Here is a 27,226-nt window from a genome sequence, read left to right as displayed (position 1 = left end):
GATGTGTATTGCATTGCCTCGCAACAAATGATAGCTTTCTTGACCCTGCTCATGACAAACCAGCAAAATAATCCCTGTTCCTTTCGGATCTAATTCCCGTGGTCCGGTCAACGTCACCAGGGGGTGCGATAAGTGAGTAAGGTAACTAGGCCGGATTTGGACATAGCTTCTCCAGCATTGAATGGCTACATTTCCGTCTATCCCATGCTACTTGATTACCATGTCGCCGGCTTAATGCCCTTACCACCATTCTTTACTAGCCAAGCACATCGCTCAGGCATCTCATCTACTCTAGCCTAGATTTCCTTCAGAAAAATACCCTCCCACTCCTCGAGGCCTCGGTTGCAGTCCAAATCCGGCCTAGTTACCTTACTCACTTATCGCACCCCCTGGTGACGTGGCAGCAACCTGTGCACCCACATCACATCTTAGGTGCGTTCAGAGGGATTTAGTTCGTAATAGCTTCGATTCCTATTGGCGCTGGTACAATGGTGCTGCGGGGCTTCTTCTTTTCTAGGTGTAGCCTGGCTTTAGTCGGGCATCACAAATCAACTGAGAAGGCACAGAAGATGCACACATGATCAACACGAGCCGATCAGTAGAATTGTGACAAGATAGCCATTTTTGTGGTCTTGATCAGCTTTCACCAATGCACTAAACTAGACTGAGTCATACATGCACATTGCGTGCACGTCGCATATATGTCATATGCACGTCGCACGACTCGACTTTTTTGAAAATTAGACTAACCTACTCATTCTTGGTGTTCGTATCCTGAGGGTGTATGATACACGTAACCATCCAAAATACACCATTCTCAGAAGACGGGACTTTCACTTGGCGGACCCTCAGGATTTCAGTCCCCCGTGTGACCTCGGAGCAAGCGCGGACACCTTCGATGTCAAGGAACCCATTTAATCTCTCAAAGTTTCAGTTTTCACACCTCAGTCAACCTCCACCCGTTTTCAAGAGTTCGAGATGGCGCTGAGCCGATTTATCATTGAGCTGAGAATTAACCTTTCTCCCGAAGCTCGCGTGTATACTGATGCTTCAAGCAAAGATTTTCAGCTTGCGTTGCTGCGCTGGTCTGATGTTGACGTCAAGGTTCCTGGAGCTATCATACAAGTTGCGAACGAGCTTGATGCAGTCACGACGGCAAGTTCAACGCCCTTCGCTGAGAAAGTCCTGTAGTGACATGATACGGCTAGGTGAAAACTGCATCGGTCCATCAAATACCTTTCGTCTCAGTATGTGGCGGCCACAGCTTGTGGTCCACAATTGGTACCGATGGATTCGTTCTCGATTTCACCATCTTCAAATCCATTCAAGTCAACTCCACTGAACATCAAGTCGCTGTGGCTGGTGGCGTGTTGATGAAAGAGCTATCCACAGTTCTTGCGGATGCAGGGGAGTGTGCAGGTATGAAATGCTCTTAGCTCGATGGCTTTAGGAGTTGTGAATAATTCAATACAGCTGTCGGAAACGCAAATACTATAGGTGTGATTCCGTACTGTTTAGGAGGAGGCCTTGGTGTCGCTACAGGCCTCATGGGTCTAGCTTGCGACAATATGTTGTCCGCAAAGGTAATTCTCGCCGATGGTCGGCTCGTCTACGTCGACAATGTGCACGAACCCGATTTGTTTTGGGCCATCAAAGGCGCCGGTTTCTACTTCGGGGCTGTCATCGAGATCACGTTAAGAACATACCCTCTGACCATCTTCGGTACCCACGATGGGCGGCACTGGATCGGGAACTTCATGTATCCGCTCGAACGTGCCGCGGAAGTGTTCGAAGTGATAGAAACACTTGTGAACACTCCGAAAAGCCGTACAGCATGTCTTCTAATGATCATAGCACCTCCGCCGTACTTCCAGCCTACGATCGCCGTTGTACCTCACTACTTCGGCGATCTTACAGAGGGCCCAAAAATATTTCAGTGTTTGACAGACCTCGGACCGTCCTTTTTCAGCGAGACGACACCGCTTGTCCCGAACCTCAGCGACCACCTTGACTTTGCATGCGGCAAAGGAGGCTTCAGACGATTCACTCTTGCCGGCTTACAGGAGTTGAAAGCTGCAAATATTCTGAAACTGGCGGATCTGTTCCAACAGCTGCTTGATTCCTGTCCGGATGCTGCGTCTTCAGGGTACTTCATCGAGTGGCACTGCTTACCACCACCTGACATCCCAACGAATTCCGCGTTCAGCCATCATGATGTTCGCATCTGGATGTAAGTCAACTACCCTCTACAATTTCATTGAGGATCCATTTTTGAAGTTCCTGCGAGACGAAGACTGAATATCGAAAGCGCCATGAAGAAGATAGAGGAGAACAACAACACGCTGGTGTTCATTTGAGTTGAGTCAAACTTCAAGGAATCTGATATTGACTCCTTGGGGAGGTGACAAAGGCACTACTGATGTGTGCGATAGTCATTGCCTTTCTTGGTGTCAAAGACAAGAAAATTGGGATAAAGTCTTCGGATTCGAACAGCGCGCGATCGACACCATGCGCTTTGGTACGAAACCTGAAACTCATGTCGACTTACCACATGGCACCCGCACTGGTCCTATAGAGCAACGTTTCAAAGGTCAGGGGAGACTCACTAAGCTACGAGCCCTCAAGAAGGAATTCGACCCTCAAGGGGCATTCACCAAAGAGTTCCTATGATCCTGTGAAGAAAGAGACATACTTTGATATCTCGCAACAGTGGGACTGTGGGTTAGTGGGTCCATTATAAGACCCTGGCGTTGCTGGCTTTGATGATTGTTTAATCAACCGTTTCATTAATATGCGATATGCGATAGTAAGTAGATAGATATCTATGGCGAGTATTATTTATATAGTTACTATATTAATAGTTAGCTCTTTATTCGAATATTATTCTCCTTTAATATTTTATTCTTCTCTTTTTCTTCGTAGTTAAGTTTATATATATTAGCTCTTAATTAATTATTATAAATATACTATTTTATTATTATAAATATATTTATACTCTTTATATACTTTATAATAGCTCTCGCTATTACTATTAATTTAAAAATACGATTAAACGAGTTACTCTCGTCTTTAAGATTATTAAAAAAAATTTAAAATAATTAATAAGGCCTTTAAAGCTAAGAAAGTTATTAAGATAAAAAGATCTTTTCTTTACGAGAAGATTATTATATATAAGATATTATCGAATATTATTAATCTAAACGAGATTAAAGAAATACTTTTACTTATTATTAGAGTAGATTTTTAAGAATTAAGAATTTAATTATTTAAGATTTAAGAAAAGCGAAATTATCGCTGTTATTATAATAGTTAAGTTTATAAATTACGCTATTATCGCTATTATTATCGCTATAACTATTATTATTATTACTTAGATATATTAAACTCGAACTCGTTTAACTCTAAATCGAATTAAAAGAAAAGAAGAGAGATTTTATTTCGTTATTTAAAAGATAAGAAGCCCTTTCTTAATATTATTAAAAGATTTCGAAATATAAATATTAAATACTTTAAGTAAATCTTCTTTAAGATCTTTAAGATTAAAAACTTTATTAAATTAATTTATATATATATTATTTTAATTAAAAAGAATAAAAATATTAATAGTTATAATTATATAATATATTATTTTTATATATACTTAATAATCGCTAATTACTTCGCGTATTTAAGCGCGAAGAAGAACTTTAATTAAGTTCTTTATTTATATACTATACGTTTATTATAATTACTTATTATCTATAAATTTAACTTTATTCTTACTTATTATCTTATCTTATTACTACGAGTATTTAAAGTAATTAAAATAATTTTAAAATCTAAAAAGCGAATAATTAAAGTTATAAAGACTTTTTTATATTTAAAGAAATTTATATAAATAATAATAAGTTAAATATTAATATATTTAGCGTTTATAAGCTCGCTATAATCGAATAATTTTAAAGTTATAAGAATTTTAATAGAGGTAACTATTTTCTCGAGCGCTATATTTATTTATATATTTATAGAGTTTATTAATAAAGTTACTTATTAAATAAATATTTTAAAGTTTAAAATTTAGTTATAAATAGCTTTAAATTAATTATTATTAGATAATTATATTTCTAAAATAAAATAACTCTTAAGATATTCGTAGATACTATAGTTACTATAGTATATATCTAAAAAGTTTTTATACGCGCTATATAATTTATTAAACTTAAATTTACTTTATTAAAAATTGTTAATAATTAATAACTAATTTAAATAGTTAAATACTTAATTAAATCTAAATTTTATTAATATTATTTTAATTATTATTCGAAAGAGCGCTAAGATAGACTTTCGAGATTATATAAATATATATATAAGAATAAGATAGAGTTAAGCTAAAAAAGATTAAGTTTAAATATATAATTAATTATAAATTTCGAGTTATTATACTCTTTAATTAAACTATTTAACTTAATTTATTAGCTCTTTTTAATCTTCTTATTAAAAAAATAAATTTATATTATTTAATTTTAAAATAACTTATTTATTTTCTATTTAATCTTTTTAAATCTATATTTAAATTATAAAGCGTAGTTTACGCGTTTTAACGATTTAAGAAATTTAAAATTTAATCTTATAATTATTTTAACGTAAGTAATTTGAAATTTCTTTTAAGATTACTTATTAAATTTACTCGATAATCTACAGCTCTAATTAAAATAAAGTAAAATATGTTATTTAAATTTAAAATAATCTTTTACTTCTCTATTAAAATTTCTTTATTTCTTTTTTAAATTATAGAGCGTAGTCTACGCCTTTTAATAATAAAAGAATTTTAAACTTTAATCTTATATTTACTTAAGAGTAAGAAATTTAAATATTACTTATTAAAGATCGCTTATTAAAGTATTTTCACCCTTCGAGAATCGAATCTAATTTTAGAATTACTTTTTATTAATTTAATTTATAGATATTTAAACTTATTTTAATTTACTATAATTAAAATTATCTATTAATACGTTTAATATCTTAAATATTATTAATAAATCTTTAAGAATAGCTATATTAATATAATTTAATCGAGATTAGTCTTTAGTTTTAATCCTTATTATTTATTCGTCGCTCGATTTAATATCGAAACTCGATAAAAAATTAAAGACGAATCTATAATCTCTTATTCTTATACGACTATTTAGTTAATAACGATATCTAGACAAAGTAAGATATACTAAAATATACTATATATAATAATATAATAGAAATATTATTATATAAAGACTTAGAGATATAATTCGTTAAAAGAGATCTTAAAGATACTTTTAGATATATATTAATCGCTATATTTAATTAATAACTAATTAATCTTAATTACGATAAACGCTATTAAAAAGAACAATTTCTATTATTTCTATTATATCTCTTTATAAAGACTCTTATTTAAATCTTAATCGCGATTCTTCTATAGAAAGTAATACTTTACTATTTAGATAATATCTTTATAATTCTTTTCTTAAATAATAACGTAATTATATATATCTAATAATTCGATTAACTATATAGCGAATTAAATCTTTAAATTATTTATATAAAGATTATTTTAGATTTTATAGTTAAATTTCTAGAAATTAGATTCGATAGTATTTATATATAATTAAGACTCTTCTCGAATAAGCTAACTAAAGCGAGAATTACGATTAATTTTTTTTTAAAAAAATATCTTATATTAGAAGCTCGAGTTAGCGATTAATCTATATTAGTTATTACGTACTTAAAGATAATTAATTCTTTTTTTAGTAATTATAAATGCTCTTATAGACTAAATTATTAACCTAAATACTTATCGTGTTAAGTCGAAATCTATAAAGATATATCTTATCGGCCTTAGATAGATCTATATAGATATAGAATTTAATAATATCTTAATATATTATTACTCTTAGTTATAATATATTATTATAAATAGTCGCTATCTTTATAGCGAAGTTAATATTAAAGAAAGATATCTAGTTAATAAAAATTTATTACATTTACATTAAATTCTTTCTTATTTTAAAAATTTAATCTACGTTAAGACGACTCTATATATCTTCTTCTATTTTATCTTCGCGATATCTCTATATATAGATAAATTTATTTATAATAAGCGAGATTCTTAATAGAAGAATTTCGATAAATAGTTTCTTATACGTCGCTCGATAAGATTTTTCGATAATTATCTAAAACTTACGCTTTTAGCTTTTAAAATAAATCTATTTTATTATAAGATTATATCTACGATAGTTATATTAAACGATAATATATATATAATTAAAGTCTTATAATATCTCTTTAAATAAGAAGCTTTATCTAATATATCGCTATTTTAATTAAGAGACTTTTTCTTTATTATAAAGATCGTTATTAGAAATTATCGCGAGATATTAATATTATTTAATATAAAGAATTATTACTTAGATTATTTCTTTTATAAAGAAGTTATAATATTAGTACGTAATATCGACTTTAGTAATAATAAGATTTAGTTATTAAATTGTTAAAAATTAAATTTCTATCGTCTTTATTTTATTATTTACTTAGATTATATACTTAAATTACTATTATAATATTAATATCTTTTAATTTATTCGCGCTAATATTATTAATATCTCTTATTTACTATAATAAATATCGTTTAAAATTCTCTTTAAGACTTTTATTCTCTTTAAATAACGTCTTAGATTATTTTAAAGTTTTTTTAATACTAGAATTTTTTTCTAAATTATTTATATATTTAGAAATTTTTTAGCTATTTTAATATTAGATATATTTAATTATTATTCTATTAAGTATATTAGAAAAGATACTTAAGATAATAATAGTTAAACGTTTAAGCGACTACGTAGAAAATAATAATCTTCTCTCTCTAGAATAAATAAAGATAAGAAGAAAAAGATTTATAAAAAGAGCGTTAAAAGTAATAGTCGAAGTAGTATATATAATCTAGAACTACGATAGAGATAATATTATTAATCCTTTATTTCTTAATATAATAAATTTATTTAATAATATCTCTTATTAAAGATTACTCTATAATTTTAAAAAAAAAGAAATAATTTATTTAATAAGATAAATCGAGAGCTTTTTAAAGAATAAAGTTATATTTATTCTATTAAAAAGAAAGACTAACGCGATAGAGTTCGCGAAAAGTAATATTCTATAAAGATTCATGATATTATTAATTTTAATTCTATTCTTTAACGTATTATTTATTAAAAAATACTTTAAGATTAAACTTTAATTATAGATTAAAAATTATAAAAAATAATATCTATTTATTAACGTATAGAAAATCGATTAAAAGAAACTATAAAGTTTTTAAATAGATCTATATCTATTTTAGATAAGTAAAAATATATAGAATAACTTTCACTCTTAAAAAGTATAAATTAATATATCTTATTTATAATTTAAGAAAATTTAATATAAAAGCTATTATCGATTTAGAAATTATAACTATAGAATGAAAAAGAATATTCAAGTTTTAAATTTTTATATTAATAAAAAATTTAGATAAAGACTTTATACTAAGAAAGTTAAAGCGAAGATAATTTTATAATATAAGATATTATTTATAATTATTATATCTATTTAAAAAGCTAAATTTAATAAAATAAGATAAATATATAATATTATAATAAGATTAATAATAATCTACGTAGTAATAATATAATATATATCGAAGAGATTAAAAGAAGTTTATTAAGATTACGAATATAAGAAGTAAGTATATTCTTCGAAAAAGTACATTCATATATAAAAGAAAGACGTTTCTTAATATAATAGTTAATTGATTCTAGCAAGCTATAAAGAAACGAAATTAAAGAAAGTAGCGATACGCCAAGTCACGCTAGGCTGGGAACTGCTAGGAACGTAATAAAGTTTAAGAAATATATATTAAATACTTAGAAATGATATAGAATAGCTATTTTAGAAGAGTTATAAAAATATATAGAGTAATTAATATACGCGTATTAAAGATAAATATAAAGATCTCTTTAAATAAATTATCTTAGATAAAATAATTCTTAAAAATTAAATTATAAGAGAAATATATTTAATAATTAAGAAGTATAATTCTTATATTAGAAGAAAGATAAAAGAAAAGAAAAGAAAAGATAAAGATATAAGATAAAAGAGACTTTAGCGAAAAAGAAGAAATTCTAAATTCTAAAAATTCTAAAGCTCGCTAATTAAGATATGATAATAAATCTAAATTAAACTTAATATATTCGAAAAACGCGAGAGCTAATAAGAGACTAAAGAAGTAGAAGATAGATATTGTACTAGAATTATTACGAATTAAATTATTTAGAATAAATAAAAATATTAGTATAGTAGAGGGAATTAAGATCGAGTTAAAGATTTCTTTATTAAAATCTAACTAAAATTAAAAATTCTACTCTTATTTATATACTTTTATATTTAATTATTTATCTATATATTTACTTATATATATTATTTCTATATAATCTTACTATTTATAAGTACTAATCGTAATAATAAGATTATAAATTAATAAGTTTAAATGTTTATAGATTAAATTTATAAAAAGTAACTTTAAAATTAAATTCGATTCTCGAAGGATAAAAATACTTTAATAAGCGATCTTTAAGTTTCTTACTTTAAGATAAATATAAGACTAACTTTCTTAATTTTTAAACTATTAAAAAGTATAAATTACGCTCTAAAGTTTAAAGAATAAATTATAAAGTTTTAATAGAAAATAAGAAAGTTATTTTAAATGTAAATAATATATATCTAATTTTTTTAATTAGAGCTATTCGATAGAGCGATCTTTAATAAGCGATCTTTAATAGATATTATTAAGTTTCTTACTTTTAAATAATTATAAGATTAATTTTTAGAATTCTTAAACTATTAAAAGGCGTAAATAGCGCTTTATAATTTAAAAAAAGAAATTAAAGATTCTAATAGAAGATAAAAAGGTTATTTTAAAATTAAGTAAGATATATTTAGTTTATTTATAAGAAAGCTTAAAAGAATTAATAAGTTAAATTAGATAGTCTAGCTAAAAAGTGTAATAAATCTAAATTTATAATTAATTATATATATAAGTTTAAGATTTCTTAGCTTAGCTTTATCTTATTCTATTATATATATTAATAAGCTTATTATAAGATTACGAGTAAAGGCCTATAAATTAAATTCATAACTATTTTATTTGATCAGGACTGTCGAGTAAATTTAATAAGCGATCTTTAATAAGCGATATTTGAACTCTATACTTTTAAAGAATTATAGAATTAAATTTCGAAATTATTTCATTTTTGAAAAGCGTAGACTATAGGCTATACTTCGAAAAAAAAATCTCAAAATTTTAATAGAAAATAAAAAGGTTATTCTAAAATTAAATAATATACATCTATTTTTTTATCAGAGCTGTCGGCAAATTTAATAAACGAACTTTAATAAGCGATATTTAAATTTCTTATACTTTAATAATTATAAGACTAAATTTAAAAATTCTTTTTTTATCTAAAAGCGTAAATTTTATTCTATAATTTTAAATAAAAATCTTAAAATTTAATAGAAAATAAAAAAGTTATTCTATATATAAATAACGTATATCTATTTTTTTAATAAGAAGGCGCGAAAGGGCTAGCGAGCTAATTTAGCCGATCTAATTAAAGAGCGTAGCGAACCTAAATTTATAATTAACTATATATATAAATTTAAGATTTTTTAAATTAGCTTTATCTTATTCTTTTATATATATTAATAGCGTTAATAACTTTAATAGTTATTTAATTAATCGTTTTATTATTATATAATATACGATAATAGAAAGATAAATATCTATAGCGAGTATTATTTATATATTTACTATAATAGTAATTAATTCTTTATTTAAATTATTCTCTTTTAAAGCTTTATTATTCTTCTTTCTCTTACTTATATTTATATATAGCTTTATTTTTTACTTTAGAATATATCGCTTAGAGATAAGAGTTTTTCTAGCGCTAGAGAGTCTTTTTAGATTATTTACATATCTAGAAAGGTCTTAGCTATCCCAGTGTTGGATATATCTAATCATCTATCTATATATCCCCTTGTGCATACGCTATTTCTGTATGGCCTCACTGTTTGCGAGCACTAACCATAGCATAGATAAATCGGTAAAAGAATCATGCTAGGAGGTGCACATGTGACTCAAATACGGTCATCATCGAACATATAAGAATGCTGGCTTTCTAGCATCTTGCACTGCCAACGATCAGCGCAAGGCATCTCATGATATCAGGCTAGATAGATCATGGTATTCTGGCCCAATTCTCTACGGCAGGAAGCCTATCGAAAGCATCATCTTTCCAGTCCACCTTCGTCAGCCGCACTTTGCCTCCCGCTGGTTGTTGCAACCCTACCAACTACTCCACCACATTTATCAGACAGATAAATAGAGTTTACAAGGCGTTTACACATTCTGTATTAAGTGACTGGAATCTTTGCCGTAATCCTGGTGTTGCGGTGTGGTCGATAGGCTGAAAAAGCATCTAGGCCCGCATGCAAAATACGTGCCCGAAACCGCCCCGTATTCAGCATTAGAACTATTCCTGCACTCCGTCGAGACAATCCAATCAGTGCGCCAGGTATGAGGAGCATCTGTTCAGCCCCACGAAAAACCTCCTTAATCTCCGATCTCACACGCGATCTACCAAGTTATCAGCCCATTCAGCTCCCAGATTCCAAGGTAGGCTGCCAATTGTCAAAACCCGAACTCGAGCGTAGATACATGGGCGTCGTGTCAATATCCAATCCTATGGGACTGATGGCATCCGTGCACATGAGGCAGTGCCGATTGCCTTGACCATGTAATCTAATTATCATCTAGTCCTATAGTAAGTCCGAAAACGCATGAACAGTAACTTTGTTATGCTTTGTGCCATCCATCACTTTCAAGTCGATGGTCTATGGCTGCGCCACCCCACCTCAGCAACAGTGTATAGAAGACAGCGCTGGTAATGTCTCAGGCATCATAAGAAGTCAGTGTGTCGGAAAAACCTCCCTATACCTGAGGTCAGCCTTCCATAGCTCATTTTGGATTCGATTTTGATTGAAAATGGTTCTGTCTGCGAGTCCCGTGTCCTTATCCTTGGTTCTCTTTCTCTATACACAAGCCGCTCGCACTTTAGAATACGACCAGAGCCGGACTCGTCTGCGTTCAACCGCATTTGGCATACCCGGCCAGGATGCGGTCTACGATTACGTTGGTAAAAAGATATATCGACCTTGCTTTAAGATCATTAAGCTGACATATAGACTGAAAGTCGTTGGCGGAGGTACAGCAGGCATTACTATAGCCTCCAGGCTGGCCGAGAATTCATCGCTTTCTGTAGCCATCATCGAGGCGGGGGGCTTCTATGAGGTAGATAATGGTAATTACAGCGTACTTCCCGGCTTATACTTCGCCTCACCATTCTATGCGGCCACGGAGACTTTTCCAGAACAGCCATTGGTGGACTGGGGCCTGCTATCTACCTCTCAGGCGGGCGCTCTGGATCGTAAGATACATTATGTGCAGGGCAAAACCCTCTCAGGCTCGTCGGCTTTGAATGCCATGGCGTACCACCGCGGAACCCTTGGGAGCTACCAACGGTGGGCTGATACAGTCGGAGACGATTCGTATACCTTTCACAACTTACTACCTTATTTCCAGAAATCTTGCAACTTCAGTCCTCCAGACGATGGTAAGCGCAAGACCGGCAATGCAACCGTGAAGTTTGATCCGCAAGCATTCAGCGTCGACGGCGGCCCCCTTCACGTATCGTACAGCAATTGGGTCGATCCAGCTTTGACATGGTTTCAGCAAGCTTTCGCAGCAGTTGGTCTCCCAATCATCGCAGAGGGTTTCAACAGCGGATCACTGACCGGGAAATCGTCATGGATACCGTCCACGATCGACTCCCTGACAGGGGAGCGCTCCTCGTCGCAAACGTCTTTCTTGCGGCAGACCATCGACATGGCTAACCTTTTCGTGTACACCCAAGCTCAGGCCACTGGTTTATTGTTCAACTCGACAATCGCATCTGGAGTTAATGTTACTACGCGGAGCTTGAGTTATGTGGTCTCAGCCAGAAAGGAGATCATACTCTCTGCCGGGGTCTTTCATTCGCCTCAACTATTAATGTTATCAGGCAAGCCTTTCTCCGCTGCCTCCTGAAATTTCTTACCAATTGTTCTTAGGCATCGGACCTCGAGCAACGCTTGAAAGTTGCTCTATTCCCGTGCTCGTCGATCTCGCAGGAGTGGGCCAAAATCTGCAGGACCAGCCCATCTTCGGTGTCTCAAAGCCCATCAATCTACCAATTCAGCAGAACCTTCTTCAAGAACCAGAAGCTCTTACACAATTCCTGCAAGAGGCAGCGGGCCCTTTCTCCTCGCTCAACGGATTAATTGCATTCGAGAAAGTTCCGCAGCTATTGCGGAGCAATTTTTCCAGAGCGGCGCTCAATGCCTTGAAGAAATTCCCAGCCGACTGGCCAGAGGTGGAGTATCTAGCATCGACAGCTACAGGCCCGGCTGCATCAGGTCTGGGCTTGATCGAAGCAGCGCTGTCTGCTCCACTCTCCCGTGGTAATGTTACTATTACCAGCTCAGACATCTCCGTTCCGCCCGTCATCAACATGGGCTGGTACACAGACGACACCAACGCCGACGCGCAAGTTGCCGTTGCTGCGCTGAAGAGGATTCGTCAAGCCTTCGCTACTGTGCCTAACATCACCGCAGGCCCAGAATTGGCGCCCGGACCGACTGTTCAGACGGATCAAGAAATCCTGACCTATATCAGGAACACTAGCATTCCATTGTATCACGCCGGTGCTACGTGCGCCATGGGTAAAACCAGCGACACTCGGGCTGTTGTTGATGCACACGCACGGGTGATTGGTGTGCAGAATTTGAGGGTGGTGGATATGTCAGCTGTGCCTTTTATTCCTCCTGGGCATCCGCAGGCAACGTTATACATGCTAGCGGAAAAAATTGCAGATGACATTAGAAACGGTCTCTAGCACCGTGAAGTTTCGTTTTCAGGGGCAGGTGAACCGATACGAATTGCTGGCGAAAGCCAACATCACATTTCGGCCATCTCAGGGGATTGGGCGTATTCATTACGACAAGTACGTTTCACACGTAAAATTTCGCCTGTTCCACCAAAAGTTTACTGGTTGAAATTCGGCAAGGCGTGCTGCAATATCTACCGAAAATGCCAGCTCCACGGCCGCACGGAGGAAAGGTCACATGCGTTAGCTTCATGCATACATATCACGTTGTACTTAGTGCCACTGTGCCGTAAGAGCCGATGCTATCAACGAAGGAAATTCTTGGAACAGCTTCTCGGCCTTGACCTACATGGCAGTTCTCAACGGCTTTCAGAACCCGCAATCCTTATCCACTCAGTTACTTTAACAAGTCAACACTAATAATCGAGCGCGGAATCGCGAGCACAGTGGTGTACGTATATCGAAAGGCAGTGTACTTACCGTTACCATGACCCAAAAGGATTGGGGACAGCGGGAATTGAGAATGTACTATCAAAGTTACAAAAAGATTTCATCCATCATGCTTACAAAGGCCTACTTCAGGTACTGTAAGCCACGAATACGTCATGAACGTATCATGCACCTATCACGCAGGAATAAACGGCGAGTCTAACTTAGTTGATTGTCCGATCTGCTGACCTTAACAAATCGGCTACGGAGTCTACTAGATGGCCACTCCTCGGTAACTGTCAATAATAGGGAACAGAACCCCACCTCTTTCAGTCCCATAAGTTGTGGTTGCAGGTGTTACCTCTGTGCTCGCCACCAAACCATCAGAGCAAACATGATCTTCGACATACTGCACTTATTAATAATCTGCTTAGGCTACACAATCCTTCTCGTGATCTACCGCCTGACATTACATCCGCTTGCAAAATTCCCTGGCCCTAAAATTGCTGCCGCAACGAAATGGTACGAATTTTATCATGACTGCATAAAGGGTGGAGGCGGCCTCTTCTCGTATGAAATTGATCGAATGCATGAACGCTATGGTACAGTCTAACCTTGGCATTGACCGCGATGTTAATAGTACAACGTGACTGTAATCGTGACTAATTCGTTCTTATCTGCGCAGGCCCAGTCGTCCGCATCAATCCTCACGAGATCCATGTCAGTGATCCAACATGGCTTGACACGCTGTATCCCGGTCCCGGGCCGGTATGCACACTTTGATGTGGCCCATGAGGCAGAAAGTATGTGCTAAATAGTTAAAGATTCGAGACAAGTATGCACCGAGTGCTCATATGTCAGGCGTTCCCCAAGGAAGTAAGTGAGACCGTCATCCTTCATTCTTCGCACGAAGCCTTCGAAAAAGAAAGGAATGCACAGTGTTGTCTGAGAAACTTTACAGCTTTCGGTACAGTCGACCACTACATTCATCGTCAGCGTCGCTCAGCAGTGAAGACCTTTGTCTCCAAAAAGACCGTCCAAACATTTCAGGCATCGATTTGCACTACAGTAGAAGCTCTTTGCAGGGAATTGAGCCGTCACGCAAAAAGTGGGGAAGCGTTCGAATGCAGTATTTACTTGCTTTCGTGGGCAACCGATAGCGTTGCCAAATATCTTGAAAATGAGACTTACGGACTCCTCGATGACGACCAACGGAGAAAGAAATGGCAAAAAACAGTCGGGAAAATTGTCGAGTTGACCCCCATGGTCAAACAATTCCCTTTCTTAATGCCGTTTGTGCTCAAAGTGCCTGGATGGGTTATGCGAATCATCTCATCAGACATGAATTTGATACTCCTCATGCATAAGGTTTGAAAGATTCTCTTTTTTCCCCCAAAAGTCAATAGCGCCGCCGATATTGTTATAAGGGCGAAACGTGGTTGTATCGCATGATTGGCTGACGATGAACCTTTTCGGTTTGCTTGCAATATAGCGAATGCGATTTACAGCAAGGCGATACTTATCTCTTCATTTGACGGCTGAAAAGAATGATCACGAAACGAAGACCGACGAGCTTTCTCGCGAAAACGTCGACGCTTACCGAGCCATCTTGGGCAGCAATTTACCGGAACTTGAGAAGAAGCCAGACCGTGTGGCTCAAGAAGTCCTGACTCTTCTCGTTGGTGGCTCGGCAACAACAATGAGGGTTATGTCACGCGTTGTGTTCCACGTAAACTCCACCCCGCATGTCCTCAGCCATTTGAGAAGTGAGTTGGACGCTATAATGCCGGCGCCGAACGTATACCCAGAGCTAGAAGTCCTGGAGCAGCAAGGCTATCTTGTAAGTATCGACATACTCTTGTTTTGAATCTGTGCTCTCGAGTACTTGTCTCTGTTCGCATAAGTTTGCGCCTGAGAACGGCGATGCCACATCCTGCAGCCCAGGCTAATAGATCTTGGATTCTGGGGGGAAAAAGGTAGCGATTGTTAAGGAGTCGCTTCGTATCACGACTGCTCTTACTGCACGGCTTCCTTTGGTCTCGCCGGCAAAGCCATTGTCATATAACAAGGATGAATGGGTATTTCCCGCTGGAGTATGTCCTCTTTCCTTTTTGTCATCTTGAGATAGCCACGCTCTATTTTACACCCTGGGCTGTTCGAAAACAGCGACCATGATCGAGAGCCTAGTTCTGATGATGTTCATATGGCGTGCTTGACTGACAATTCATGATTTCTTTCCCAGACTCCTGTCAGCATGTCCATCAGCCGCATTCTTATGGATCCCAATATTTACCACGATCCATACGAATTCCAGCCGGAGAGATGGCTGGGCTCGCCAGAAAACCAAGCGCGCCTGGCAAAATATTTTGTACCGTTTGGGCGTGGTGCGAGGATGTGCGTCGGAATGAAGTAAGCAAGAGTGTTCAATTTCCATTATCTGTTCCATATCTGCCTAGGCCCTGACTCCGCTCTTTTAGTTTCGCCTGGGCTGAACTACTGATTTGTACTGCAATGTTGTTTCGAAGATTTGACTTTGAGCTTTGCGGCGTTGACCGTGAACGCGATGTTGATGTCAAGCGAGACTGTTTCTTAGGGCAGCCAAGCCGAGAGAGCCGAGGAATCAGAGTGAAGATCCGTTCAAGGACTAATTGATCGCGATTTTGTTAGAGGATGATCATGGAAGACAGAGGGGAAAGCGAAGGCGTCGAACGTTGTTTATACTCTAAAAATCTGATGTCTGCGAGAGTAAATGGGTACCGTTTTTACAAGAATAAGCAGGCGAGGCGTGTAGTGGCGGTGTCCTTATACGGAGTACGAAACAATGCCGCGATTCCACTACATTGGTCTAAGGCTCAACTGCTGCCTTTAGGCTTCAGCTAGATTGCAGGCATCACTCGTTCCGCAGAGCGGCCAGGTATTGATTGCTTGCTGTTGATTACTGGTAGTATTGAGACAGTCATAAAGGCCTGTACGCATCATGACCTCTGTAATTTTGAACAACCTCCAGCTCTTAGACCTAAGATTCGCTCGTGCGCCTTCTTTATTCGGCATAGAGTTTTACCACACAGTCTCCAACATCACCAACATTTCTCATAACATTTTTCATAATGTTTTCAATGCGGGAGTACAGAGGTCTGCACCGAAAGTCCTACACCCGCCAAGACTCTTGCGCTCAGACTTCGGATAACGCCTCACCTAAAGGGTTACCTGGATAATATATCTGAAGTTCTTTAAAATCGCACCTAGCCCTAGCTAGGTTTCGGGGTTTACTGCCTCTATTAAGACTAAAAGAAGTATCTTAAGTCTTATTATGCGCTGTAAGAAGATATTTTTAGGCTTCCCCTCTATAGGGCCGCTTTTCGAAAGTAAGGTTAAGGCTGTATTAGTGCGGGTGCAGGACTTTCGGTGCAGACCTCTGTAGCCTACGCGGGTTCCAGAATTCGTCGTTCACCCTAACCAGATTTGGGGAAGCGGCTTAGCTCTCTATTAAAATTCTATAAAGAATCAAGCTGACTCTCTATTTTCATAGTTACTATATTATTTCTTAGCTTCTATATTTCTAATTAACTATAATATACTTCTATATATTATATAATTATTTAAAAATAAATCGTTAATAATAAACTATAAAGGCGTATAGAAAATAATATCGAAATTTTATTTAATATTACTCGAGATTAAATAAATAAATATATCGATAATCTAAATCGTAATTATCGTTATTTAATATACGACTTTATAAAGAATATATTATATCTTAATAGAAATCTCTTAATATCTAATAATAAGATATAGAAAATAAAATTTATTCTAAAGATATAAGATAAGAGTTATATTATATATATATAAGTATTAATTTAAAAGTAATTAAACTTTAAAGTTAATTTAAAATATATATCTAGATAAATAATTTAACGATATATAAGAATAATAAATAATAATAAATATATTACGTATTAAAAAGATTAATATAATAGAAATCTCGTTAAATAAAAAGTAGAATATATTAAACTTATAAGATAGAGATATTCTAAGTTTGAAAACTAGTACTTTATTTAATTCTTAAATAAATATTATTTTAATTAAGATTTATAAGATAAATTATAAATTATTCGAAAGCTAAATTAGAGATATTATTAATTATATATATAAAATATAAAAAAATTCTTCGAGAAGAATAGTAAAAAAAATCAATATTATATTTAAACTATAATAAGTTATAATTTTAAATTAAATCTTATATTCTACGATATATTAAGTAATATTAATAAGAGAATATTAAAAAAGATTTATAGAGATAATATTTTAAAATTTATTATAGTATTATAGATATAATAAATTCGTTAAAAAAAGATTAATCTCTAAATTCTCGAAGAGAATAAAGATTTAGATTATAATATTAATATTAAGAATTATAATATAAAAAAGTTTAAGAATAAAGAGAGTATTAATATATATAGAAATTATATATCTTTATTTAATTTAATTCTAATTAAGAATTATTAATAATTATAAAGTAATAAGATCTCTTTTAATAAAACTACGTAGTAGCTATATAATTACGAGGTTTAGATATATAGTTAATAGAATAGATAGATTAATTACTAGATAAACTAATAATTAAAAAAAGAAGAAGAAAAAGAGAACTTATAAGTATTTAAGACTTTTATTAAGTATACGAGTAAAGATCTATAAATTAAATTTATAATTATTTTTTAATTAGAGCTATCGAGTAAATTTGATAAGCGATCTTTAATAAGCGATATTTGAATTTCTTATCTTTAAATATCTATAAGACTAAATTTAATAATTCTTTTTTTATTTAAAAGCCCATATTACGTTATATAATTTAAAAGAAAAAATTTAAATATTTAATAGAAATAAAAAAGTTATTCTAAAACTAAATAATGTGCACTTGTTTTTTAATCAGGGCTATCGAGCGAACTTTGATGAGCGATATTTGAATTCCTTGCGCTTTAATAATTATAAGACCGAATTTCATAATTTTTCCATTATTGAAAAGCGCAAATTGCGGGCTATAATTCAAAAAAATAATCTAAAAATTTTAATAGAAAATAGTAAAGTTATTAAAGAGTTAATTAAAAGTAGAATAAGAGATTTTAATAGTTACGAACGCTAATTTATTTACCCACGATAACTTAGTCGATATAATAAAAGAGCGTAGCGAATCTAAATTTATAAATAATTATATATATAAATTTAACATTTTATAGCTTAGCTCTATCTTATTCTTTTATATATATTAATTAAATATTTATTCTAGCTATATAACTTATAATCTAATAAGCGATATAAGCGAGATTTATTAATAAGCTCTAAATACTTTTATTCTTATAACTACTTTTTCTCTTAAAAGATTTAATCTCTAAATCTTATTATTATTACGTCTTATAATTAAATACTTATAAATTTATTAATTTCTTATATATTATTTATTACTAGCTTAAATATAATCTAAATTAATATATACTATAATAGTATATTTAAATTATTTACTCTAAGATCTTCTTAAGTATATTAATATATTTATATACTAAATCGCGATAGTATTACTATACGTATTATTATCTTAATTAATAGAATATAGATATATTATTATCTTATTACGATATACTATTATCGCTATTATTATACGCTATTATTATTATTATTACTTTAATAATTATAATAATTCTATTATTATAATTATTAAAAGTCGCGTTAATAAATATAAAAATCTTACTTTTAATCTAACTTTTTTTTTTTTTAATAATAATACTAATATTAATATAAGTAAATACTTAATTCTTCTTTATATCTATTATCTTATCTTTATTTATTCTTATTATAATATCGCGATAGCGAGTTATATATTATTATAATAATATAATATATATATTAATTAAGATAATAATTAAGTAAGATTAAAATTACTTAAGTTAACTTTATATATAATAAATATCTTAAAAAATACTTTACGATACTTTCTAAATAGTATAAGAAGTATATTAATATATTAATAATAATATCTAATCTTTATTCTTATAATTCTATAAATTATTAAATACTTATAACTATTATAATTTTTATTACTCTCGCTATTATTAATAGATTTTTATTTTTATTTTAAAGATATATTTAATTAAAAAGACTTAATAGCTTCTTTTATCGCTATTTTTATCTTTATTTATAAATAAAAGAGATATTAGATAATTAAGAGATTACGCTAATATATATTAAGACTTCTTTTATTTATATTATATATATATATTTATATATAACTCTTATATAATTTATATTATTTTATCTATTAATTTACGCTAATATAAATATAAATAATATTTCTATAAGAATTATCTTTATATAATTAATTTATACTCTTTTTATCTCTAAATAATTATTTTCGCTATAACTTACTTTAATAAAAATATTTATTTTATCTTATAAATATAAATCGATATAAGATATTATAATTAATATATATTAGAATATATAGTTAATATAAGTAATTACTTATCGTATTATCGCCCTTTATTACTAAGTAATTATTCTTACTCTTTCTTCTATTATTTCTCTTATTATCTCTATTACTAAATCTTTCTATCGTCTAATAAATCTTCTAAATAAAAATTATTTTTTAATATAAGAGAATAAATAGACTAATATTAAATAGTATTAATTATATATATAATCTTAATAACTACTTTACTTATAATATATAATACTTTAACGCTTTAAAATAAGTCTATAAACTTTTTAATTATATTTATTAAATCTTTTAATTATAATTTTATTTATCTATTTAAACTCTCTATTACTATTACTTTTTTAATTTATCTTATTTTTTAATTTCTCTTAACGACTATACCTTTAACTTTATCTTAAATATTAATTTATATAATTTCTTTATTTACTTAAAGTTTCTAATTACATCTTTAATATTTTTAAAATACTTTATTAGTTTTTATAAAGCTTTATAAGATAAAAAATCTTTTTAATTAATAAGATATTTAATCTTATTTTTATAAACTTTTTAATCTAATATCTTATTAATCTTCTACTCTTTTTTTTTATTAATTAAAATTATTTATAACTCTAAATTATTATTATATAAATATTATAACTTTAATAACGATATATAAAATATAAAATAAATTCTTTTATATCTAATAAAAAGATTTAGCTTATAAATCTATATATCTATTTTCTCTAATACTTTAAAAAAATTAAATTATTTATAATTAAATTTCTTCTATAACTATAAAATATATATATTTAAGCTTTATAATAATTTTTTTTTAAAAATTATAATTTTATAATTACTATTATAATATTTTATTTATTATTTTAATACTTACTTTTATAATTCTTTTAAATATAATTCTATTTCTTATAATTATTCTACTTACTCTATAATAAATAATATTTCTCTTTTTAAAGTTTTACTCTTAAAAGTATTTTCTAAATCTACTATATATTTTATTAATAACTCTTATAAAATCTTATTAGTATTTATATATATATTATTAATATATATAAAAGAATAAGATAGAATTAAATTAGAAAATCTTAAATTTATATATATAGCTAATTATTAATTCGTTAGATCTACGCTCTTTGATTAAATCGACTAAATTATCGCGAATAAATAAATTAACGTCCGTAATTATTAAAAATCTCTCTCCCTACTTTTAACCCTTTAATAACTTTTCTATTTTCTATTAAAATTTTAAGATTTTTTTTTTAATTATAGTCCGAAACTTACGCTTTTCAATAATAAAAAAATAAAAAAAATTAATCTTATAATTATTAAAGCGTAAGGAATTTAAATATCGCTTATCAAAGTTCGCTCGACAGCTCTAATTAAAAAATAGATACACATTATTTAATTTTAGAATAACTTTTTTATTTTCTATTAAAATCTTAAGATTTTTTGTTTAAATTATAGAACGTAATGTAGGCTTTTAGATAAAAAAACAATTATTAAATTTAGTCTTATAGATATTTATAGATAAGAAATTCAGCTATCGCTTATTAAAGATCGCTTACTAAAACTTACTCGACAGCTCTAATTAAAAAAAACGATTATGAATTTAATTCATAGATCTTTACTCGTTATTATATATAAATATAATTATTAATAAAATTTTAAATTAATTATTTTACTTATAATTATAATATATTTATAAATAATATTTAAGAATTTAATTTAATTTTTTAATTTAATTATTAATCTAAAAATAAAATATAATATTAAGTCTACGCTTTATATCTAGATATTAATATAATATTATTCAAAATTTATTTATAAATAGAAAATCTTAATTTAAAATTAAGTTATATATTATATTATATAATAATATAAATTTCTATTATAAGATATTAATAAGATTATTAATTTTTAAATTCTTTATAATTATAACGTATATTATATATTTAATTAACTTATTTATTAAGATTAAGATAATATTATAAATTTTATTAATATATAAATCTCTTATAAATAATAAATTTATAATAAAATCTATTATTATAATATAAAATAAATTTATATTATTTAATAAAATTAACGTCAACTCGTTATATAATTTATAATAATAAATTTATATTTTTTAATAATCGAGATAAATATAAATATACTCTACTATATCGCTTATTATATTTATTTAATAATATTTAAATTTAATATTCTCTTTAATATATTTATAAATAAAGTATCTAATATTAAAGTTATTATAATTTATATAAAAAATCTCTTTTTTTATAATAGAATTATTAGATATATAGATTACGAGACTAAGATATAATAGTTTATTATAATTTATATAAAAAATCTCTTTCTTTATAGTAGGGTTATTAGATATATAGATTATAAGACTATAATATAATAGTTTATTCTTATTAACTTTTTATTTCAAAAGCTTATTTTATTTAATAGCGTATCTTTAACGCTACTTCTTATTTATAATAAAAATATTTTTATATTATAATTTAAATAATTATATTATTATTAATTTTTATAATTTTAAATAAAATCTCTTTAACTCTAAAATCTAGTAAATTAAAAGTTAAAATAATATTATAATATCTAGAATACGTATTTATTTATTAAATATTCTTTTATTTAAATTATTAACTTAGATATCTATAATAATAATATTATTTAATTACTTTATTAACGCTATAAATTTAATTATAGTAAATATATTATTATATTCTTATAGACGAGTAAAGGCCTATAAATTAAATTCATAATTATTTTTTTAATTAGGGCTATCGAGTAAGTAGGTGAGCGATCTTTAATAAGCGAACTTTGATGAGCGATATTTGAATTCCTTGCGCTTTAATAATTATAAGACTAAATTTCAAAATTCTTAAATATTTGGAAAGTATAAATAGCGCTTTAAAATTTAAAAAAAAATCTCAAAATTTTAATAGAAAACAAAAAAGTAATTCTATGTGTTAATAATATATATCTATTTTTTTAATAAGAAAGACGTAGGAAGGCGAGATTTTGATAGTTATAGACGCTAATTTATTTACTTATAATAACTTAGCCGATCTAATTAAAAAGTATAGAGGATTTGAAATAATAATTAGCTACATATATAAATTTAAGATTTTTAAGCTTAGCTCTATCTTATTCTATTATATATATTAATTAGATTAATATTTCTAATTATAAAACTTATTTTATAAGATAAAAAGAAAATTATTACTATTATTCTCGCTATTATTTCATTTAATAATATTAAATCTTTTAAATAATATATTTATAGAGTTAAGTTTTTTTTTTATAATATTTAATTATAAAGTTAAATATAACTAATTTTTTAATCTAGCGAATCTATTTTATATTAAACTCTTTTATTATTATAAAATAATTTAAATTATTATAATTTAAAATTATATAAATAGACTACTTATTATCTTATAAATAATATCTTTAATTCTTAAAGTCTAATATAATTATATAAAGCTTTTTATTATATATATCTTAATAAGACTTAACGCTTTTAAATTTATAGTTAAAAAATATAATAGAGTATTATTATTTATCTTCGCTTAGTTAATAAAATATATTATCTATATGTCACGGTACGCCAAGGCCTCCTCCAGAGCCACCACCCATTTGGGCCTAGCGTGGCTTGGCACCGCACATATGTGCCCTGCAGGCACATAGAATAATCAACATCTTTTACACCACCATGAATTCATGACCCAGTCATCCATTTCCTTGACAATTGGTAGCCACACCTAACCTAGGTCCTCTTCCAAGTCGTCTATACCGTCACTCAACCCGCAGTCACGATATACCGACAGTCAGCCCCCCTTGCGCTTCCGCTACGCAAAAACCAGCCAATCACGTCAATCCTTTCAATAGGCCATTTGACATCACATCATGTCTTCCAACAGCCAAATGGTCCCCGGCCTCTCACAAGCTACGATCAATGACCTAATGACTGCATTTGGTGGTATGATGCGTCAAGAAATGCAGAGATTTGAGCAGAGATTTGAGCAGAGATTAGAGAGAATCGAACAGTTTTTGGGCCCCGCACTATACCAAAATCCTACTTCATCTCCCAATCCTACTTCGCCTCTCAATCCCACTCTTCCCAGCATTAAAATACCACAGCAGAACCTCTCTCACACGAACGACTCGTCCTACCATACAAATCCAGGCCACTTACGAGCGGAGGAGATAGGATACTTCGATCTGCAACAGGCAAATGTGGAGAAGAACAAGAGCACGGGCAGCAGCAGTGACACAACAGGCCTACTCTCCACGGTCTCACACCAATCCACTCAGCCAGTGCAAGAGAAATCACTACAGCAGGCAAAAGCGGAGAATACTGCGGAGAAACCAAGCGGCAACAAGGCCACCACCATCAAGAACACGGCTCAGCTCTCCAAGATCCCAGGTCATATACTCTCCACGATCCCACGTCAGATCGCCACTCAGCAAGCGGAGAACGACACTACAATTTGGCCTGCTATCTCTGCATGCCTAGGCAATATTACATTAGTGTGGTACATCACTGCAATAAGCAAACAAGAGAAGGATCTACTGCGACGATCACAGCCAAATTACTACGATGAGAAGGCGAATCAGAAGCATCATGGCCAGTAGCAACGGTGTATTCTGATTGGTCAATAGCATAGGCCACGAGGACGTGTCTTTTTTTCTTTCTTTGCGGGCATGTTGTCACGGTACGCCAAGGCCTCCTCCAGAGCCACCACCCAATTGGGCCTAGCGTGGCTTGGCACCGCACATATGTGCCCTGCAGGCACATAGAATAATCAACATCTTTTACACCACCATGAAGTCATGACCCAGTCATCCATTTCCTTGACACTATATCTATATTAAAAGTATTAATCTTTATAATAAATAGTATTTTCTAATTATAATATTTTAATATAAGTACGATAATAAATATTTATTTAAGTATTTTAAAAATCTTATATACTTTCTTATTAAATATAAAGAATAATCTAATCTCGTTTTTCTTCGCTTTTTAAATTAAATTTATTAAAGATATAGCTATTTATAAAAAGTCTTATATAAATTATTAATAGAAGTTTATAAATTCTAGAAAGATTAAGATATTCTTAATAAACTTTAATTCTAATTATTTAATAATAATTTTAATATATAATAACTTTATTTAGATATTACGCTAATTTATTAAAAGATTCTAAAAATATAATCTTATTATAATTAAAAGTATATTTTAATAATTTTATATAAAGTTAATACTTTAATAATATATATAATACTTTATATATAATACTTTATATATAACACTTTATATATATACTTTTAATATATTTCTTTTATTTCGAAATAGATTAATATATTATTTAAATACAAGTAAAGGCCTATGAATTAAATTTATAAAGTTGGATTTTTCTAAGTTAAATCGAATTTTAGCCCTAGCTCTAAGTATAAATTAGACTCTAATCGCTTACTATACGTTTTTAACCTACTTTCACTATTACGAAATTAATAAAGAAGATAAAAGCTCTAACCCTAAGTCAAATCGAACTCTACTTACTTTCTATACGATATTTAACTTATTTAATCTACTTCTATTACTATAAATTGCTAACTAATTATATTCTTATCTAAAAAAAAAGTATCTACTTAATAATCTTATTCTTAATATATCTCGCTAATTAAGTAGATTATCTTTTTAATAGATCGTCTAAAGTTATAATTAATAGATTAACTTTATTAATAATTTAATTTAAAACTATATATAATTAATTATAAATAAAGACCTCGGAATATAAATATAGATCGACCTACTATAATAACTAGCTTTAAACTTTATTAATCGTTATATTAAAAACTAATTAAATTAAAAATTAAATATATCGAAAAAGAGTATATAGATCATTTAAATTAGACGGAGCTAGAGGGATATATAATATATAATATTATTTATTATTATATTCGTCTTTAAGAATATAATAATTAAGTATTTTAAATCTAATATACTTAACTTATAGATATATTCTATTATATAAATTTATACGCTACTTTAAATTTCTTAATAATATTATTATATAATTTTATTTTAACTTTAAGTAATAGAGTAAAAGTGAGATTAATTTAAAGGTATTTATTATTTTAGTGAGTAGAAGAAAGTTATTTTTCTTATTAATAACTTAATCTCTATTATTATAAATAATCTTAACTTTAAAAAACTTATTAAGAACTTAATTATTAAATTAAACGATATTCTTATTAAGAATATAAAGAATCGCTTTAAATATATAGAAATTAGCTATTTAATATAAATTAAGATTATTATAAATAATATTAATTAGTTAAGTAATAAAGTTATCTAATAGCTATCTAATAAACTAATTAATAACTTCTTATTCTCTAAAGCTTATTAAGATATTATTACTTATATCTAATAGTCTTTAAGCGAATTTCTTTATATTAATTCGATTTTAATTAGTTAGATTAAGATTTTAAAGCTTTATATTTTCTATAAATCTAAGGATTTAAATATCGTTTTAAAGGTAGAACGCTCTTAATATAGCTCGAGCGATATAATCTAACTCAATATCCTTAATAACTAAAAGAATTTAATAGAAGTTATTATAGAAGTATATAATTATACTATTAAAAGAAGTAAGATTCTTTCGAATATCTTAGAGTATATAATCGACGGTCTCGATATTATAGCGATTTTATATAAAGATCTTATTCTAGAAAATAAGCTTAGTTACCTTTAATAATTAAGCTAAATTAGATTTTATTAATATATTATAATTAGATTAAATAATAATATTAAGAGAAATCTTAAAGCGAGAATAAGTAATAATATTATTTTAAAGAAGAATAAAGGTAATATTAGATAAAGTTATAGTAATAGCTATTTTAAAGTTATTTTATACTCTTTATAATATAATATTCTAAAGTATAGTTTTATTAATATCTCTATAGCTATTAAAAAAGAAGAGTTAATTATTAAAATAAGAGATCGCGTTTTAAATAGCGTTAGTTATAATAATTTAATTATTATTAAAACTTATTTATATCTAATTTTAGATATTAGTTCGATAGCTATATACTTTATATAGAAGTTAATTTTAATTATTAATATAATATTATTTATAGTCTCGCTAGATTATAAGTAGATTAAAGCTAATAATAAGACTAATATTCTTTATAGAGCTAATTTTTTTTAAGCGAATTTAAATTAAATAAAGATAGAAGTCTTCGACGATAACTTATTTATATTATATAT

General features: G+C 29.2%; 4 protein-coding genes across 4 annotated transcripts; all 4 read left to right on the top strand.

Annotated features, from left to right (window-relative positions):
- Positions 1-978: 978 nt before the first annotated feature.
- Positions 979-2,670, top strand: HO133_007978 (uncharacterized protein; the record flags this gene model as incomplete). The annotated part of the gene is made up of 4 exons (XM_037298846.1): positions 979-1,187; positions 1,265-1,419; positions 1,474-2,230; positions 2,433-2,670. 4 exons carry the CDS (start codon positions 979-981, stop codon positions 2,668-2,670), a joined length of 1,359 nt encoding a protein of 452 aa, XP_037156182.1.
- An 8,419-nt stretch (positions 2,671-11,089) lies between these two features.
- Positions 11,090-13,037, top strand: HO133_007977 (uncharacterized protein; the record flags this gene model as incomplete). The annotated part of the gene is made up of 2 exons (XM_037298845.1): positions 11,090-12,130; positions 12,165-13,037. 2 exons carry the CDS (start codon positions 11,090-11,092, stop codon positions 13,035-13,037), a joined length of 1,914 nt encoding a protein of 637 aa, XP_037156181.1.
- A 1,915-nt stretch (positions 13,038-14,952) lies between these two features.
- Positions 14,953-15,870, top strand: HO133_007976 (uncharacterized protein; the record flags this gene model as incomplete). Its single annotated transcript, XM_037298844.1, has 2 exons — positions 14,953-15,297; positions 15,700-15,870. The coding sequence occupies 2 exons, from the start codon at positions 14,953-14,955 to the stop codon at positions 15,868-15,870; spliced, it is 516 nt and encodes a 171-aa protein (XP_037156180.1).
- A 7,989-nt stretch (positions 15,871-23,859) lies between these two features.
- HO133_007975 (uncharacterized protein) lies at positions 23,860-24,588 on the top strand (the record flags this gene model as incomplete). The annotated part of the gene is made up of 1 exon (XM_037298843.1): positions 23,860-24,588. One exon carries the CDS (start codon positions 23,860-23,862, stop codon positions 24,586-24,588), a length of 729 nt encoding a protein of 242 aa, XP_037156179.1.
- Positions 24,589-27,226: the final 2,638 nt, after the last annotated feature.

This window comes from Letharia lupina (genome assembly GCF_014066315.1).
Source record: "Letharia lupina isolate WasteWater1 chromosome Unknown contig_4, whole genome shotgun sequence".
NCBI classification, from domain to species: Eukaryota; Fungi; Ascomycota; class Lecanoromycetes; order Lecanorales; family Parmeliaceae; genus Letharia; species Letharia lupina.
This window is presented reverse-complemented; position numbering and strand designations above follow the sequence as displayed.